This window comes from Scylla paramamosain, chromosome 24, assembly GCF_035594125.1.
Source record: "Scylla paramamosain isolate STU-SP2022 chromosome 24, ASM3559412v1, whole genome shotgun sequence".
Lineage (NCBI taxonomy): Eukaryota > Metazoa > Arthropoda > Malacostraca > Decapoda > Portunidae > Scylla > Scylla paramamosain.
The window spans coordinates 705,238-725,000 of NC_087174.1; the positions used below are offsets into that span (position 1 = coordinate 705,238).

General features: G+C 46.4%; 1 protein-coding gene across 4 annotated transcripts in view; it reads left to right on the forward strand.

Moving 5' to 3' along the window:
* LOC135112549 (protein O-mannosyl-transferase TMTC1-like) overlaps window positions 1-19,763 on the forward strand; it is a 36,655-nt gene that overhangs the window by 16,543 nt on the left and 349 nt on the right. For 3 of the 4 annotated variants that reach the window (XM_064026998.1, XM_064026999.1, XM_064027000.1), the window contains 16 exons: window positions 3,731-3,908; window positions 7,698-7,771; window positions 8,063-8,218; window positions 8,782-8,854; window positions 9,051-9,151; window positions 9,676-9,862; window positions 10,255-10,379; window positions 12,420-12,602; window positions 13,951-14,064; window positions 14,812-14,979; window positions 15,329-15,543; window positions 16,916-17,051; window positions 17,319-17,472; window positions 17,809-18,069; window positions 18,246-18,323; window positions 18,653-19,763. The exon at window positions 18,653-19,763 is cut by the window's right edge and continues 349 nt beyond it. In XM_064026998.1, the coding sequence (XP_063883068.1) occupies window positions 3,731-3,908; window positions 7,698-7,771; window positions 8,063-8,218; window positions 8,782-8,854; window positions 9,051-9,151; window positions 9,676-9,862; window positions 10,255-10,379; window positions 12,420-12,602; window positions 13,951-14,064; window positions 14,812-14,979; window positions 15,329-15,543; window positions 16,916-17,051; window positions 17,319-17,472; window positions 17,809-18,069; window positions 18,246-18,323; window positions 18,653-18,778 (2,329 nt within the window). In that variant the 3' untranslated portion in view covers window positions 18,779-19,763. The remainder of the gene's footprint in view (window positions 1-3,730; window positions 3,909-7,697; window positions 7,772-8,062; window positions 8,219-8,781; window positions 8,855-9,050; window positions 9,152-9,675; window positions 9,863-10,254; window positions 10,380-12,419; window positions 12,603-13,950; window positions 14,065-14,811; window positions 14,980-15,328; window positions 15,544-16,915; window positions 17,052-17,318; window positions 17,473-17,808; window positions 18,070-18,245; window positions 18,324-18,652) is intronic. The other variant, XM_064027001.1, reaches the window with a different exon arrangement.

Consider the following 19,763-nt stretch of genomic DNA (forward strand, 5'->3'; position numbering starts at 1 on the left):
ATTTGCCCGTCGACGCTTTTCCTTTATTGTGTAAGTGTGTGCCGGGAAGGGGATCTGCCGGGCGCGTGCGAAGCTGTCCGAGGAGGCTGGCGAGGAATAACAAATTTCACCTTTTTAGTTCTCGGTCAACCAGACTCTCTCCCTCTCTCTCTCGCTCTCTTGCTCTCATGTCCCTCCCTCACCTAATATTCATTGACACACCGACGGCATTATTTTGAGCTGCTAATTAACGAAAACCTTAAGAAAAAAAAAAGCAAGGGAGAGAGAGAGAAAATACAAAAGCCCAACAGCTGCAGTATTATCTCTCACATTTTTTAAAGCTCTCCATTATTCTTCCTTAATTTCTTTTTGGGGCGGAAAGGAGAAAGGAAAAGCGTTTGAGAGAGAGAGAGAGAGAGAGAGAGAGAGAGAGAGAGAGAGAGAGAGAGAGAGAGAGAGAGAGAGAGAGAGAGAGAGAGAGAGAGAGAGAGAGAGAGAGCAGGGGTAAGGGGGTCAAGAGGGACTGGCAGAGGGCGATGGAGGGACGGGAGCTGCAGGGGAGGTGAGGAGGGGAGTTCCCTAAGGGGGCGCTGCCACTACCTGCCCACAAATACTCCTTTAAAGGCGAACTCTCTCAGTCGTCGCATTTTTCCCTCTTCCCTCTGGCCACTGAGGCGCGGGTTTCGGGAGGCGCGAGTATGAGTAGGGAGGAGAAAGGGAGGGATACAAGAGAAATGTGCTGAAGCTATGGTAAATAAAAGGAGTAAAAATGTGAGTGAAGTGAGTGGGTGAGATGATGACTTAGCTGGGTGAAGGAAGATACGAAGAGGAGAAAAAAGAAAAGGTTCCTATCCCAGCCTCAGGTCGGGGGAGGGGTGAAAAGTTATAAAAATGGAGAATGATAAAATTATGGTGGATGAGAGGGCGATGGAGCAATAAAACTTGATGGAGAGTGATGGAATGAAGGCAAATAAGTGAAGGTATTGACGGGATATAGGAGTGAACGGGTGCACAGGCTTCACCAGGCTTACGATAAATGCCTTTACGCTGGTCCGGCTACAAAAAAATAGAGTGAAATAAATCTATCAGCTTATCGATCAGCGGGGATGAGCCATGAGTCCATCACCTGGCCTGTCAACAAAACACGCACATTTCTAACAACACTCACGAGCGCCACTGTACTCCACACGCACTCCTTTAATCAGACCCTCATACTCCGCGCTGTTACGTTTTGGTTGAAAGAAAAAGGAAAAATTAATAACAGAATGAAATACGTCAACGCCTACACAAGCTTAGCTAAGACAACAAACCGCCCAAAAAATGTTTCCTTGTGTGTCTTACTTATGCTATATGTGAAATGAAAACGTACCTTATAACTATTATCAGTTTCAGGGGTAGTAGTAGTAGTAGTAGTAGTAGTAGTAGATGTTATTGTTATTGTTGTTGTTGATAGTAGTAGTAGTAGTAGTAGTAGTAGTAGTAGTAGTATATTTGTTGTTGTTGTTGTTTGTAGTAGTAGTAGTAGTAGTAGTAGTAGTAATAGTTGTAGTAGTAGTAGTAGTAGTAGTAGTAGTAGTAGTAGTAGTAGTAGTAGTAGTAGTAGTAGTAGTAGTAGTAGTAGTAGTAGTAGTAGTATAGCAGTATCATTCCGCGACCCTTTTTATTATTCCATGCTTCAATATTGGATCTTCTGCGTTTGAAAGGTGCGACTTCAAAATTAGTTTTATTACCGCTAACTTTTATCGACGCTTTTAAAATCATTTAATACGTCACGCAACTTTAAGGAATAGCATAAAACTGAGTCTCTCTTTTTTAAATCATACCAAAGCAAGTCCCAAAAAGTTAATTGCTCCACTTTAAAAATATGAAAAAATGTTCGTGATTTACGTTTTACGTCCGAGTGGCTTTACCTGTTTGAAGCTTCTCCTTTAGTGCGCCTTTTTGTGCTGGAATAGTTTTGAGGCGTTTCACAGAGCTATATTAGTCTGCATTCCTCTCATCAAGTGAATTTCTTTTTTTTTCATTCGTTAAATTCGATGTTTTCAAATGCTGTTGCTCATTATGAATGAAATGAAAGTGTGTGTGTGTGTGTGTGTGTGTGTGTGTGTGTGTGTGTGTGTGTGTGTGTGTGTGTGTGTGTGTGTGTGTGTGTGTGTGTGTGTGTGTGTGTGTGTGTGTGTGTGTGTGTGTGTGTGTGTCGCCATGTTTGTACCATGATCGACACACTCTTTCTATACTCTTACACTAAATGTTGTCGACCGTAATCCCCTTTCAAGATGCCACCATTGTCCTCTCTCCCGTGCCGCCAGCGAGGCATGCGACGGTCAAGATGGTCCAGGAGCAATTCTCTCTGTGATGAGCAGTACTTGAGTAACACGCCAGCCAAACGCTTAGGCCCCGATTCCTTGCCAGTGTTGACCGTGCCACGGTAAGCACCGTGTGCGATACAAACACTAACAAAGCTAAATAAATAAACAGATACAAAATAGACTAATACCAGTACAGAACGATGAAATTGGTATTTGTTTTTCATGACATTTTTTTTTTTCCTAAATTTGGTAGCTATTAAAGAGTGTCCTCTTCGTAAAAAAAGAAAAGATTAAAACGCAAGAGGTGGATGCACTTCGTTAGCACGCGCTGGGAGGCATTCTTAATTACATGAGATATATAATTCCTACCTACACGTATAATTACTGGGTATCTGCATTTCATATGTATTATAAAACAAGTACTACCGCTTAACCATTCCTTTGTAGAGATTTACACACCGTAAATAATGCAACTTTGCAGCGAAACACGTATAATTCCTTATTAATCCTGACTCTTGCACTCTGCCACCAGCGTGTTTTGTTCCAGCAGACGCCACGCACACGAAAAATAAAAATATAGTTATAAATAAATAAAACATGCACGACAGCAGTTCTAAAGCAATCCGGACTGCCGGCAACTGAACTTCGTATTTACAGAGCGAGTAAAAATGAGAAAAATAAACTCGCATGATACGTAGAGCGGCGTAATTGTACAAACGCACAGAGGCGAGAGGCAAATGTGGCAAAGTGAACAAACTCCTCGGCACAGAAGCTTACTGTGTTTGCACGATGAAAGTCCAGCGCTCTCTCTCTCTCTCTCTCTCTCTCTCTCTCTCTCTCTCTCTCTCTCTCTCTCTCTCTCTCTCTCTCTCTCTCTTTCAAAACAGCGATAGCTCGTCTATTTTGTTTTCCATATTTTGAACGGAACACAACAGAACAGAACAGTCTCTTCTGTTTTGTTTTCGTCTCTCTCTCTCTCTCTCTCTCTCTCTCTCTCTCTCTCTCTCTCTCTCTCTCTCTCTCTCTCTCGAAAGGCCGGACGCTCGCCTATCATGTAGTGCGCATTGTTGATTGGAGGCCGCGCCCATTATTCATTGGTTTGTGGTATTTAGTTCCGTGGCTCTGATTCATCATGATATATTAATGAAGTTATAGGCATTATCAAAACATTATAGCCAAATAAAATTACTGAGCAACTAATGCAGAATGAATTATCGCTTTTCATCACAGTTATACTCCAGGTAATAACTATTCATGGGATAATTACTCACCTGAACTATCGACTTGTATTGGTCATCAGGTTAATATCACCTTGCTTTCGCTCCGCTGATCTCTGCTGGCACATCTAATCATCAGCTCATCAGTGTCTATATCATTGTGTTCCCTCACTTCTCGCGCCATCAATCAGTCAATTAATCAGGCCTCACTTCCCTCCCTTCCAGACTGTGTCACATGCTCTGGGGAAACAGCAGCACAGCAGATCACAGCGTCAACCTGGTGCTGCACGCTGCTGTGACGCTCCTGTACGCCCACACTCTCCTCCACGCCCTCCAGCTCAGGCCGGCTCAAGTCCTCCTCAGCGGGCTCACCTTCGCCACTCACCCCGTCCATACTGAGGCAGTAGGTAGTGACGGCAACGCGGGGGCCCGCCTGCCTACGAATGACTGTATTCTGGCCGATAATACTCAGAGAAATAGAAGACTGGGAAAAGTGTTTATGGTGGAGAGAGAGAGAGAGAGAGAGAGAGAGAGAGAGAGAGAGAGAGAGAGAGAGAGAGAGAGAGAGAGAGAGAGAGAGAGAGAGAGAGAGAGAGAGAGAGAGAGAGAGAGAGAGAGAGAGACGCCGGGATCTTGGTAGCGATATGTTAATGGATGCAGTGAATGTTCACACACAAACATGGCTTAGGGGGGAGTAATCCTATGAGCTGATCCAGGGCGGCGCAAAGGACCCTTAACACTAGGCGCCCCGCTAGCTATACAGCACCGCGCCACGCTTGCCCGACACAAGGGTGCAAGTTGAAGAGTGCTGTCCCTATGACCCTCAACAGCAACGCAATCACGAGTTGAAATATATCCTCCGCCTCTTTTATGATCTCTCCTTTCTCTTCCTTTAACTCCACTCTCCGTATCCTCCTGTCTCACATTCACTCTGTATTTAATAGTGACTTCGAGGGCAAAGAAATAGCCACAAGCTTCCAAAAGAACCAGGGGCCAAGTTAACAACGCATGCCAAATTTCCTCCTCCCTGTGCCTTGTAACATTTCCAATTTTTCCTCGTAAATTGCATCCGCGGCTGTTGTTCTTGATTTGGAGGAGTTTCATCTTTTTAATTCACCGAGTGCGGTCTCGCTCATGCAATCCTGGGTATACAAGTTATCTGAACGCATTTTTCATTCACTCAGCACAGAGTATTGAAAGAGCAGACGACTCTGTCTTCTTTGACCCTTGAGGTCTTCATCTCAACAACGAACATCACTCACTCGCTCCAGGATACGTTGTAGTTTTACTCACTGCCACTCACACACTGTAAGCTTTTCTGACAAACCACTACACATCGTCATTTACTTCTCTTGCATGTCTTTCATCTCGTCCGATATTTGTATTTTATTTTCTCCTTGGAAAGCCTTTGGCACTGCTCTTCCTACGCCACAATAATTGTTCTGCAAATATATATTTTTCAATAATACGTCAATGAATAACATAAATAACCTTTGTTTTCATGGAATTCGGCCGATAACTTTTCCTCAGATTTAGAAACGACTTCACTGACCAAGAAATTACAGAACATAGTATATATCCAATTCTCTGCTAACTTTCTCTGCACCAAAACCTCCACACAATCAGTTCAGTCATTCCCACGCTGTGTCCAGCACCAACTTTCCAGACACATTTATTTTCCGAACAAATTCTTTCTAATGTTTTATCTTGGGTCTTGTATTTTCTTCCATTTATTCATTTATACATCTTTCTGGCTTCATTTTCACGGCAGCCCCGTCAATTCCTCCCCCTTTGTTTCTTAACAACAAACTTTTGGTCCCCCGTCAAAACTCCTCTCACAGTTTTCTATCACAACACATTTCTTGCTGCCTTTTCTCCTCTTAATGCCTGCCAATGTTTCCTGCCTTTAATAATACCACCTTCAAAGATACAATGCCCGGAGAGTCTTGTTTGTTTCCTTAGTTTATCACGCTGTGCCACACGTATTTCTTTTCTTTCTGGACAGGCTCTTTATTGGACTGCAGCCCCGAGCAACACTTCTGCTCACAGATGCACCTTCTGCTTACACACGCACTCTGCTGCATCTCGTATTCATTCACTTCTTTCGTCTACACAGGTGTTGTCAGCGACTTACTACTTATTCATACATCTCTCTCTCTCTCTCTCTCTCTCTCTCTCTCTCTCTCTCTCTCTCTCTCTCTCTCTCTCTCTCTCTCTCTCTCTCTCTCCGTCTTCCACGTACAAGCAATATTTTTTTCTGTAGTGTTTCCCTCAGTGTGATTTCTCCTTCAAACCTTTCCTGGTTTTATTTTTTTCCCTCTCGTATTCTTTCTTCGATTTTATCCCCTCTCTCTCTCTCTCTCTCTCTCTCTCTCTCTGTGACTCCTTTCCTCTATATAAGCGGCCACCATTCCTACGTTCTCTCGCACGCTTCCTCTCCATCCTGCATCAGTATATGACGGGCAGTGGGCGATGACTGACTTCCTGGATACCGTCTTCCCTTCACCCCTCGCAGCCTGAGGCACCCCTTGGCTCTCTTACGGTATAGCTATTAGCAACCCTCGCCGTACCTGTCACACCTACGCAGCCCATTAACAATCTCTACAGTCTCTACCGCCTTCAGTTTCTCTAGAACAATACCATAACTCGGCAGTTCTTAGCTCCATTCATTCATGGAGGGCGTGTTTTTGTGCCGTCTTTGAAGCTTTTCATTGTCTTTCTTGTCTGAAGCTTAACCTCCCCCCGTCACCTCGCTCACTTTTATAATAATGAAATTTTCCTCTCATTCTTTATCCATCTTCCCATCTCGTGCATCGTTGGGCTTCGTTTTAATTAATCCACATCAATCAACCTTGGATCTTGATGGGTTTTAATAAGTTCTCTCTCTCTCTCTCTCTCTCTCTCTCTCTCTCTGGAAAACATTTGCCTTACATGCCACGCTCTTTCTCTCTCTTTTACCGGGAATTAATCACTGTATTTCTCTCCCAGTCCCTCACTCCAGTCCTCGTCTGGCGGGGTCGCTCGCATCTAAGGTTTTGTTTGCTATCCACTGGTCCCGAAACGAAATTAAATACAATACAGGGGCTTTTATTTACACAAAATCGTGTGCCCCGACAATTTTCATCGACTGACAAATTTCCAGTGAGTGAACAGTGTGAAGCGGGAGAAAGGAAATACTTCAAAAGATAATAATTCGGTCTGGGTGTTACGGACTGGAAGCAATTTGAGGTGTATGTATATGTAAACCTTGATCGTAATTTTTTTATTCTTCCTTTGTTTTCTTGGTTTGAAGGTGGTAAAGATTTTTTAATAGTTCCGAAATGGCGAGCTTTGATCTTAGGGGCTGTGGGGCTGCGGCGCACGAACGGAGTTATATTGGATCAGGAGGGAAAGAAAATATATAAAAAAGGGGCGTGTGTGTGATGGAACTTCCAGGAGGAAGGGGAGGAGGGACGGAAGACTTGAGGATGTGGAAGGAGAATGAGCGGATGCGAGGAGGCGAGGGAGCGCAACATGAAGATGGAGTTTTATATAAGGGGTCACTGAGGTGCAAGGGATGCTGGGAAGTGTGTGAAGGAGAGAGAAAATATCGCAGATGAAGTTGAAGACGACGTGTGGCATAAAGCAGAGGAAAAAGTGTGGGAAAGCACTGGAAGAACCGAGTGATGAATTGAGGAAGATGGATAAAAAAAATGCACACAAAAGTGAATTAAAGAAAATCCTTTTACTTCCAAAACAATTCTACAACCATTTTGATGTTTTATTGGGATAGGAGGTTGCTTTTAGTCGTAACTCCCGTGATAGGAAGTAAACAATTATAGAATGTTTCAGACCTATCAGATCTAAAGTGCACGTTGCTTGCCTGCATTTCGTGTGGTGCGTCAAAAATGCACTAACCATTTAGCGTGATGAAGGATAACAGGGCGCGAGGAAGCAGGCTAAGTGCTCCTCTGCTCCCGGGGTGGATGTTGTGGATGTGTTTCTAGTGGAGGCAAATACTGTTCATCACGGCCTGTTATCTCACTTCCTCTCTCAGGCTATGCTATAATCTCCCTATCTCTGCATTCACCCCCCCCCCCTATGTTCCCTTTCCTCTCTCCCCTTGATTCTTTTTCTTCCCCCTCGCTGTCCTGCCTCGCCCTCCCACGACTCGTCCTTCAAAACCCTCTGCAGCAGCTGTCTCCCGCCGCAGGTAACAGGTGTGGTGGGACGAGCGGATTTGCTGGCGGCCGCGGCGTTTCTAGCCTCCTTCTGCGCCTACCACAGGTGAGACCAAAAATTGCTTGTTCCAATAAAATACGGACACGACCGCCAAAGTTTTCGAAAAAAAACCACAACAAAAAACAAAAGTTGCTTCACAGACATGGCTTACAATTTTCCTTTTGTGTGTGTGTGTGTGTGTGTGTGTGTGTGTGTGTGTGTGTGTGTGTGTGTGTGTGTGTGTGTGTGTGTGTGTGTGTGTGTGTGTGTGTGTGTGTGTGTGTGTGTGTATCCAACTCGCCCCATCGTTAATCTTTAGTTTGAGCTGGAGCACCACGGAAATCCCATCCACTTCAGGTCGGTGGTGGCTGCAGGGAGCGGAAGGGAAGGGGCGTGGCTGCGGTGGGCGGCAGTGTGGGCGTGCATGGGCGTGGGCTGCAAGGAGCACGCTCTCACCGTCCTGGGCGTGTGCGTGGCATGGGACCTCGCAATGCACGCATCTGCTCTCAGGAGGCAAGTCTTGTATGTTGTGCTGTGCCACCCCACCACCACACCACAGCCTCCACTACACAGTCCCTCCACCACACAGTCTCTCCACTACATCCCCTCCACCACACACAGCCTTTCCATCACAGCCCCTCCACCACACAGCCCCTCCACTACACAACCATCCACCACACATCCTCTCCACACCGCACAGCCCCTCCAGACTGCTATAGAGGCTACATAAAATGCTCAGGAGACGCAAAATCACATATCACGAGTAGCAGATCATAATTAATTTCATAGAGAATAAAAAGAACGTTTCAAACAAAGGAACATCACACATTTGCATAAAAGGATAGTAGAAATAACACAAGAACACACACACACACACACACACACACACACAAATTGTCTAGAGAGCATTTACCATCAGTTGGTAAGGTGCCAGAACCCCTGCAAGCACTGTCAAAAATATTCCCCTGTTCCCAACACACACCAAGTCCCTGGACGCAGAACACTACACTCCAGCCCCTCACGAGCTGGTTGCAATAACACGTGTACCTGACGTCTCTTACTTCCCCCCTCAACAGGTGTGTCCTGGGGAGGTGGGACTCGTGCTTACTCACCTGCCTCGCTCGGAGATTAGGCAAAGTGATTGGTCTGGTGAGTTTTACAGCGCACGTTCCCTTTCTACTAAACCATTTACGTTATTCATCACGCAGGCATTACAGTAATTAATACACCCTCGAAGCAATTTAACTAAACTCCAATTTCCAATATCCTGCAACAAAATGTGTATATCGGTGCTTGAAAATTATTAGGGAAGTGACTTTGTTCTGTCTCCCCTGTGCGCCCTAAGAGCGTGGTTGTGGTGAGCGTCAGAGTGGGGATGATGAGGGCCGCTCCAGTCTTCTCGGATCAGGACAACCCCGCCTCCTTCAGCCGCAGTCCCCTTACCAGGTAAAGCCTCTGAAATCCGCCTCGTGAAAATATCCCTTACTTTTACTTAAAATGGAAACTAAAATAGCTCATTATGAATCATCTTTCTTATCAGCACTTAAACTCTAACGCTAGACTTCCAATATGGCTCTATTCTACTGTGCACACTGAGGTCACTGGAGAGTGTGTGTGTGTGTGTGTGTGTGTGTGTGTGTGTGTGTGTGTGTGTGTGTGTGTGTGTGTGTGTGTGTGTGTGTGTGTGTGTTCGCTGGGGGGATTAACATGTGGGATCCTGAGGCAGCCTGCTCTCCAGCTCGCAAGTCGAGGCTAAACCATTGAGGCACATGTTCCACTGGGCTCTCCCGTCTCATGCATTAGTCATTTCACTTGGAATTTGAAACGAAAAGTCTCTTTCTCTAGTGAGATTAAGCGGTGTAGGCGACGTAAGGAACTTTTCCCCCACGGACGAATAATTAGGTTCCGCATCTCAAGATCCTGGTGACTCAAGTGACTAATAAAGTCTTCGCCTTCTCTCCCCTGCCAAGGTTCCTGACGAAGACCTATTTACCGGCGCACAACACGTGGCTCCTGCTGTGCCCTGTGCAGCTCTCCTATGACTGGCAGCTGGGATCCATTCCTCTTGTGACTTCACTATCCGACCCAAGAAACGCCGCCTCTTGTGCACTGTACGGCGCCCTCGTCCTCCTCCTCTTCTCCTCCTTCAGATCGAGGGTAAGGCGGTCTGACTCACTGGCTAATTGACTGTCTTAAGGCGCGGGAAAGTGGAACCATACAGTGGGCGGAAGGAGTGTGTGGGTTTGTGAATACATGGTTTAGTACGCCACTCGTTCAGGTCGCGCGCGTAGGTGGACACACAGAAAGAAAGAAAGATAAAAATACGAGGAAAACCAGAAACTCGGACGGGGACAGAGGAAACAAAAATCAGGAAGGGAGAGAGGAAAAGTCATCAGCAGGGAGGGAGGGAAAGAGGAAGAGGAAAGTCATTGAGCAAGTCCACATTTCTCGGGACACGAGGCATGCCATGTTCATAAATCGGTTTTCCTCAGTCACGGTGGCAAGGTTTTTCCTGGTTTTCTGACTGCCTGGTTCTGGTTCCCCCGCAGCAGAGTCAGGAGGGCCGGGCATCGCTGTGGGCTCTCCTGGTGCTGGTTATTCCATTCCTCCCGGCGTCCAACCTGCTATTCCCCGTCGGCTTCATGGTGGCTGAGCGCGTCCTCTACATCCCAAGGTACGTGGCGCGAGGTGTGCACTCATACCACAGCCCACACTCTGATGAAAAGTGACGTGTTCTGACATGTGTGGCGAAGAAAGGTCTGATGCTCCATTTTTTTTTTTTATACATAAATTAGCTTGTGATAGCGTACATATAACTGTTTACTATGATGTATCTGTTTGTTTGTCCATTTATATATTTGCATAATTATATTTGACTTTTTTTTTTTATCTATCTACTGACCTGTCCACTTAATCATTTACTTGCGTTTATCTGTCTATTAATTTCTCTAACTAACAATCTATCTATCTATCTATCTACCTATCTATCTATCTATCCATCTATCTACACATCTATCTAAGCCAAGACAAGTTTTCTTTTTTCACATTTCTATTGTTACATCTTTTAACAAAAAATATTGTCCCTTTTCGTGTGGGATTTTGCCTTTGTTTTGCAGAATCCGTGTCTCTTTCTTTTTACAAACACAATTTTTTTTTTTTTCAAACATTTTCTTTTCTCACGCAATTTAGTCTACATAAAAACATAAGAAAGAAGGGAAGCTGCAAGAAGCGACCAGGCTTACACGTGGCAGTCCCTGTATGAAATATACCTACCTATTTCCACCTATCATCCCCATCCATAAACCCGTCTAATCTTCTTTTAAAGCTCCCTAATGTCCTAGCACTAACAACATGATTACTGAGTCCGTTTCACTCATCTACCACTCTATTTGAGAACCAATTTCTTCCTATCTCTTTCTTGAACCTAAATTTTTCAAGCTTGAACCCATTATTTCTTGTTTTATCCTGGAAGCTGATCCTAAGAATTTTGCTTACATCCCTCTTGTCGTAACCCTTATATCACTTAAAGACTTCTATCAGGTCCCCTCTTAACCTACGTCTCTCTAAAGAATGTAAATTTAACAGCTTCAATCTCGCCTCGTGAGGAATAAAGAAGTCTATACTGCTGAACACTCATCGCTCACAAACCTGCGCATTTCCTCAGCCACAGCGACACGATTCACACGCACCTGAATCTCTGTTCATTTATTTTTGCATTAAATATATGTTCATATTTGTATAAATTTGCATCCACAATTGTGTGATTACAATCTAGTTGCTTCGATAATTTGTTGCATTTAAAGCATTCATTTACCCAACTGTTGAATCGCATTACGTTACAGCACACACACACACACACACACACACACACACACACACACACACACACTTTTTTCCGTCTCCCTTCATGCATGACGTTTTTCTTTGTGTTATTGGCCATTGGAACACTAACAAAAATACTAAACCACATCTGTCTCTAACATGCAATCAAAAAGCTGGTTCTTTGGTTCAGTTCTTTAATTCGACCATTTCCAAACGATAGCCATTAAAATCAACTAGTTTCCTCCTTCCCCCTTAAGTGTATTTTGTGATACGCTTACATGTTCACGCCTCATCTCAGTATTGACACAGACCTCTTGTCAAAACACATCACAATCTCACGACACACACCACAACTTCAAAATGCACATCAGAACCTCACTGCACACAACACATCTTTTATATTTAAACCACAATCTCACCACACACACACACACACACACACACACACTACAGTCTCACCATATCATAACCTCAACACAAACTCAAACCTCACCAAACGCCACAGCCTCACCACTTATGAATTTATAACGCTTCACACCACAAACTCACCACAAACTCGCAACACACAGCACAACCTCACCACACACTCACCATAAGCTCAACACACATCGCATAACACACTATACACCGCACTATACACACTATACACTCATTACACATACACACACACACACACACACACACACACACATACACACACAAACACACACCACAACCTCACTACACACTATAACCTAAATATTTCACTCAACACACCACAAATGCACCATACACTACACAACCTCACCACACAAACCACAGCCTCATCACACACACCACAACCTCAAACCAGACACTATGTAACTCCTACAAACACCACAACTAACTTCACCATCTGTTTCGCCACCCACAGCCTCGGTTGGTGCACTCTTGTGGGAATCGGGGCGGCGAGGGTAGGCGTGGGTGTGTCCCGAGTGAGCGGCAAGCTGGGAAGAGGACGGGCCGCCACCCATCTCCTCCTCGCCCTCCTCCTCGCCTTTTCCTTCCGAACATTACGCAGAAACCTCGACTGGCGCTCCCGAGAAGAACTTTTTACGTGAGTGTTTGTGACTTTTCTTCCTACCCTTTCTCGTAAATCTCTAATCTCTCTCTCTCTCTCTCTCTCTCTCTCTCTCTCTCTCTCTCTGCTGCCACTGTCCCTGTCTCACCGGGCCAACTAAGCCTCCCCCTCCACTCTTCAACCGGTTTACAGTTACTTGGTACTGGGGCGGATGGTACTCAGGTCACATGATGATCCTTAAGACTGATCGGCCTCAGTGCAAATAGGCCTCAGTATGTTTGATGGTCGAGACATTTGGTACGCAAAATGCCTCTAGACTCAGACGTTTGGACTACAGGCTTCGTGAAGGTAACATGTGGATCCACACACACCAATATAACGTTTGCCAACCCAGCCATCCACTCAACCATATCCACCCACGTATATCTACCTACCACCTTCCCAGTGGGAGTGTCTGTCATTAGCTGCGCTAAGACACGGTCGACCCAGTCTTAGCGGCCGAGTGTATTTATGACAGGCGCGCAGTTTATAATAAAAAAAATACACCATTTTTTCCTCCCAATGTTTCATAGCTAAGATTGCATAACTACCATTACTACTGCTACTGTGTTTACTGCTACGGCTGTGTTTTCTTTCTCGATATTATAAGTTTTTTGTGGCCCCGTTCGTAAAAGTTACAGATCGTTTTCTGGACTTTTTGTTATTATCACTAAACCTGTAAAGATTTTTATATTCACGATATTAGTTAAAGTTTATGACAAATCAAAATATATAGTGCATTCCAGTCTGGGCGTCTTCTTTCTTCTCGCGATTTTCAAAATGAATTACGTTACGTAAATAGAAGCGCAGAGACGAACATTTTCCCTGCCTTCCTAATTGTCTGTACATCAATATTTGGCCAAACTTCGGGGTGTTTCCAGTCTGAAAAATGAAGGAAAGCCAGAATTAACCACGAAAATAGATAAATAACTCCAAAAATACCTTAAATAAGGCTTAAATGAATTGAAGGTTACAGCCCCGTTCAGTGTTCACCACTTTCATCTGGATGGAAGTCAGTGGTTGGATGGATGAGTTGGTAAATGGATTGAGGGTGGTTGAGTGGATGGGTGGATGTGGTTGAGTAAGTAGATGGATGGTTTGTTTAACATTATATTAGTGTTTGTGGGTCCACATACTACTTTCACGATGCCTCTAGTCCAGACGTCTGAGTCTAGAGACATTTTGAGGACCAAGTGGTTTGGGTGCCAAGTGTCTCGAGTACCAAACGTCCTGAGGCCTACTTACACTCATGTCGATCTGTCTTAAGGATCATCTGACCTGAGGCTTTTATGACCTGAGTGCCATCCGCCCCAGTACCACGTGACTACCTCCCCTCTTCACCCAGGTCGGGGCTCCGGACGCTGCCTCACAATGCCAAGATGCACTACAACTACGCCAACCTGCTGAGGGACCAACACCGCCCCGAGATGGCCATAGTCCACTACAGGGAGGCCATCAGGTGAAGTGCCAAGATACGTCTCTCTCTCTCTCTCTCTCTCTCTCTCTCTCTCTCTCTCTCTCTCTCTCTCTCTCTCTCTCTTACATCACTTCTTCAACTTACAAACTACGAAGTTTTCTTTCTTTTCTCCTACTCCAGCTCTTTCCTCGTCCCTGCCTCCCCTCTCCCTCCCTCCTCCCTGCCTCCCCCCACAACAGAAATCAAAGTCTCCCTCAACCTTCCATCACCATTAAGAAAACTCGGAGCGGTCCTTTCGTAGTGCCACCAACGAAATGCCTTTTCCCCCAAAGTTGAGGGGGCGGGCAGGGGAAAAAAGAAGAAGGGGACAAAATCACCTCCAGTAATTTCTTGGAGCGAAGCTGGTCCTCTGGAGGGTAAAACCTGCGGTCACTCATTAGCAGAAGGCAGCGTTTCTAATTAAGGAAAGGCGAGTTCTAAATTCATTTTGTGATCAAGGGCTGGAGGTTTCTCTCTATTCTCCACCGTTGCCCCTTTAATCCGGACGAAGACCGGGGAGTCTCACTTTCTGTGATTACCTTCGTTGCCAGGGAAAGAAAGGTGTTGATCGTCCCAGTGATTGTGTTACCGGAGTAGCAGAGCGAGTGGAGAGAGAGAGAGAGAGAGAGAGAGAGAGAGAGAGAGAGAGAGAGAGAGAGAGAGAGAGAGAGAGAGAGAGAGAGAGAGAGAGAGAGAGAGAGAGAGAGAGAGAGAGAGAGAATCAATTCCACTTTTCCTCGGTTGGGACAGGCTCTGGTGGGTGTACCCCAGTGCCCACAACAACCTGGGGACACTGCTCCTCCAGCGACACCCAGAAGGCACCCAGTGGGAGGACGAGGCAGAGTGGCATTTCACGGTAGCACTGCAGACTCACCCAGGACACCAGCACGCGGGACGCAATCTGGCTGCCCTCTGGAGGTGAGTCTCTCTCTCCCCCCCCTCTCTCTCTCTCTCTCTCTCTCTCTCTCTCTCTCTCTCTCTCTCTCTCTCTCTCTCTCTACGAGGCTATAGACCAATGCGACGGCGCCCGGCTGAGAGGCGGAAGTGCCCTTGCAAACTTAATTTACTAATTTTGATTTTTGTTGAGCAGACATTAGGAATTTTCCACTATATTCACACGCTCTAACTTTTTCCACCCAATATTTACTTTTCGGTTTCAAAATTTGTTTTTTATATATATTTTTCAGCTCTTGGTCTCCCTCTCTTCCTCCCTTCCCTCGCTTATCCTTTTTCCTTCTTCCCTCCTTACTAATTCTCCCCCTCTCAGGCAACAGGGGCGCGTTAACCCAGCGGTCTCTCTGCTGGAGTCCCACTTTGTCCCCGAGGATGAGGAGAGCGGGGACACGGGCCGCCTCCTCGCTGACCTTCTCCTACAGGAAGGTCGTCACAAAGAGGCCGAGGACGTCTTCCTTAGACTAACAGCGGCACAACCCTCCAACCCCGCCGTGCTAGCAGACTACGCCGCCTTCCTGCACAAGCTGGGTTAGTTAGTCTTGCCCCTTCCCTTTATTTCATCAGCACTCACCTTGCTCTCCCTCCCAGCCACGCACGCAGAGTCCTTTTCCTTCTCCCTCGCACAAACTCGTGCTGCTCACGCACGCCTTATTCTTTACAAACTAGAGCTCGCTCGTATCCCGCCACGCAAAACTGCAAAACCCCGCAAAGCAAGACGTATCATTACAAGAAACACAAATAAGGATAAGAAACAAAAATCGTGATTCAGGTGATTTCAAAGAAAGGACTCGCTGTATTCTGAAGCAGTGCACTACGTTATCCCTTTAAAGGCACATCTATTCCTGTCAGTCAGCGCTTCTCTTTTCCTTTTCCTTGTGGAGGTGAAATCACTCTCCTCTTAGTTTCCTGCATCTTTCTGCCCTCCATCAGTGAGGCAGTGACACGATTAACTTCTCAATGGCTCTGCAGTGAATGTTTAGAGACGAAGAGCGAGTAGATTTCAATGTAGTGAGTACGAAACGTGTCGTAGGTGCCCCTGTTAACGTGATTGTGATGAGCTGCTCCAATCTAGGTAGTCGGCAAGTTTCAATTCCTAATTCTCTCTCTCTCTCTCTCTCTCTCTCTCTCTCTCTCTCTCTCTCTCTCTCTCTCTCTCTCTCTCTCTCTCTCTCTCTCTCTCCATGATAGTCGAACTGAAGAAGCGGGGGCGTTGATAGTTGTCTGAACGTCTCATTTGAAAATATGACCGTCCACCCACACACGCGCGTTGCTTTTTAAGATTCTAAACACGAGTTAATTTCGAAATGTTCTGCTGCCAACTCCCCAACCTCGTCTCCCTCGTGTATTAAACTCAGGTTGCTTCTACGGTTTATGTAACACCTACACGTATGTCTGCTCTCAAGTTACTGCACAGGAGAACTTACGCTTGTGAAAAACTTGTCACCGTGGAAGTTGTGGCATGGGACTTCTCGTAAAAAGGCAGAATGTAAATAAGTAGACCCCATCCTATGCCTCCCCACGGGAACCATAACATTAAGACCCGTCCCGTGAGACCCCGTGCAGGTGACTACAATAAGTGTCCCCGCACGTTACACCCCTCCTACTGCGTCTGCTGCTTCCACTCACCCGCATTCGCTTGTCACGGGCACACTTTCAAGACCACAGCCTTCATAACATCACTAACACTCAACTATACAGGACCAGTGACATCCATTACTAAAAGCATATAACCTCACTGACATCGATGTAAGACCACAAACCTGCTAAGATCCATCCAAGACTGTTACCTATTGGACATCTACCCTTGCTCCCTCCAACACAACCCCACCATAACCCAAAACGGCGGCACCAGGGCCATGACACAGCTAATACCTACTCCCGGCCCCGCTCACTCCCTCAGGTCGAACAGAAGCAGCAGCTCGGCACTTCGAGGCGGCACTCAGCTTGGATCCCGCCCACACCCACGCCCTCACCAGTTACGCTGCACTTGTCACCGCCCACGATCACCACGCCGACGCCCACCACCTGTACACACGGTGAGCCTCCCCACCCTTGTCAACACACTGGTGCACAAGTGATGGTGATAGTTATGAATTACCTGTCTGTCTTTTTCCCTCCGTTATTTTATTCCTGGAAGTGAACGTGCTTGTTTGTCAGCATCCTCACTCAGTTTCATATTTCATGTCACGTGTGCCTCGTAATCTTTTTACTCTAAAAATACAAAATAAGGCACAAGCAACATTTAAACACATGTCAGCTCACTCTGAAGGATAGAATGCATCACGTGATCCGTTTGTCTGTAGCCTTCACAGGGCACTGGCGCGGCACTGGGACCCTGACACGGCCATGGCCCTTGCTCGCCTCTGCATTCTAATGGGGAAGCTGGGAGAGGCAGACTCGGTGCTCAGCCGCATCACACAACACCACCCCACGCACCTCACTGCGCGTGTCCACATGGTAAGGACTTGCCGGCTGGAAATTCATCCGCTGGGTTAACATCTGCACACTTTGGTGCCTAATCTGCTGGCGAAAAAAATATACGAGTAACAGGAGACGATCAAATTTAATAATAATATAAGAGTATCTAGAACAATATAATTATAAAAAAGGACACCATTACTTATTAAGGAGATTACTAGTACTCTGTCTTTACGAAGCAGCGCCTTCCTCGTGCTAGTTAGCGTCATCCTTCACTGATCAACATTTTCATGATAAAAGCAAATAAACATGAATGTATATACACTTTAAAAATGACCACTAAACAACTTTTCTGTGTGTGCACGTGTGTTGCAGGCGCAGGTTCGACTCCAGCAGCGGCACTACGGGGAGAGCGAGAGCCTCCTGGAGGGGGTGCTGAGGGAGGCGCCGCTCCACCAGGAGGCACTCTACCACCTCTCGCTCCTCTACTCCTCCACTAACCGCTCCGGCGAGGCTCTGGAGGCGGCGACGGCGGCAGCTAAGGCATGCAGGGAGCCACGGGACCTGTGTGCCCTGCTGCACGCCCACCACGCCGACCTGCTGCACACCCTCACCTTCCTGGAGGATGCTGTCACGGTGTGTGTGTGTGTGTGTGTGTGTGTGTGTGTGTGTGTGTGTGTGTGTGTGTGTGTGTGTGTGTGTGTGTGTGTGTGTGTGTGTGTGTGTGTGTGTGTGTGTGTGTGTGTGTGTGTGTGTGTGTGTGTGTGTGCATGAGCGTGCAAGAAGTAAAAAAATTCTCTCTGCCCCCTCAGAGCTATCAGTTGGCGGTGAGGATGGAGCCAGCTCTCTCCCGGGCTCACCTCAACCTGGGCGCCATCTACCACACGCAGGTGAGCAGCGGTGAACAATGATGCCGTACAATTACCATATTCTTTGTCTCCTGTGTTAACAATGCCCAATGTACAGTAATACTCATGGACGTAAACTGTAGTACGTAACTATAACATACTCATTAGCCTGCTCTTTGCCGAGTGCAGTGAACTTGACCTACTAGCCCCGACTTCATCCCTGACTTTTCCCTTTAAGCACAGGCAATACCAAACATTTTTACCCATTTTTTCTTCCACGTTTTTCAACTATCATTTTCATTCGATGCTGAAAAAAAACACGTGCTGGTGCGAATGACTGACCTCCATCACTGTCCCTTTCCCTTCCCCAGGGTCGCTACCAGCTGGCATGGAAACACTACCAGTCTGCCCTCACCCGGGACCCTCACAACTCGCTGCTACTGGAGAACATCGAGAAACTGCGCCGCGTCATGAATCCTGAGGCGCGCGGGCGGTGACCCTGGCAGGAGGGCGCGCACCAAGGTTCTCCGTGAACATCAACAACTCTTGTCTGAGGATCTTTTTATTTATTTATACTGAGTGAACGCGACGTGTGGACATGAAAAACTTGAACTCCCACGGCCCTTAATTACGAGAGGGTTACCTACATGCCAAAGAATTATCAGTGCTAAACTAGTGTAACATGTGAAGTAGAAATATCAAGTGTTGTTGCCCCAGATTACGACAGGGCCGCCTACATGCCAAACATGAACAGTGCTAAACTAGATACATCTGCAATAGAGAAACCTATACGCTCTTATCGCCCTAGATTGTAACAGGGCCACCTTGCCATTCACGACGACGCAGAATGAACGATAATCACAACAGACCATGCCAGCCACGTCGGCCTCACACACTCTCTGGATGCAGTAGTAGATGCAGCTGGCTCTGGGTGGCCTCTGGAGAGGGCTCAGCAGGTGGCAAGAGCATGACATTAGCCGTGAGGAAATAATCTGGTTTAGTTATTTGCGAGGGCGTGTCCGGCGGCCCCTCTGGGAAAGGCCTCACCCCGCGCTAGTCAGTCAGCCTCGTCCTGCCTTGCTCAGACCCCGCCTCTGCGTCTAGTCTTAGTATACCATATGCTGACTCCTCACGTATACTTCATATCCATATCCATGCATAACACTGATCACCGCATCGTGTGTGATCTGCGAGCTGCCGTGATGCCGCTGAGCTGTTAGTCAGTCACCCGAGGGCTGGATCTCTGACCCCTCGTGCGGAACACATCCGTTATAAGAGCGTAAAATATGTCAACAAATTCTCTCAGGAAATAATATATAACTGTAGGTAAGCTAGTGCGTACCATAAAAGAGAAATACGATGTTGTATAATGTGACATAATATAGTGTAATTATTTTATATCTTAACGGCTGATATGAGTTGCCAAGATATTACCACTAAGAGGAAGCAACCCGCAGCAGCATTGCCGAGGCTGTGAGGGTT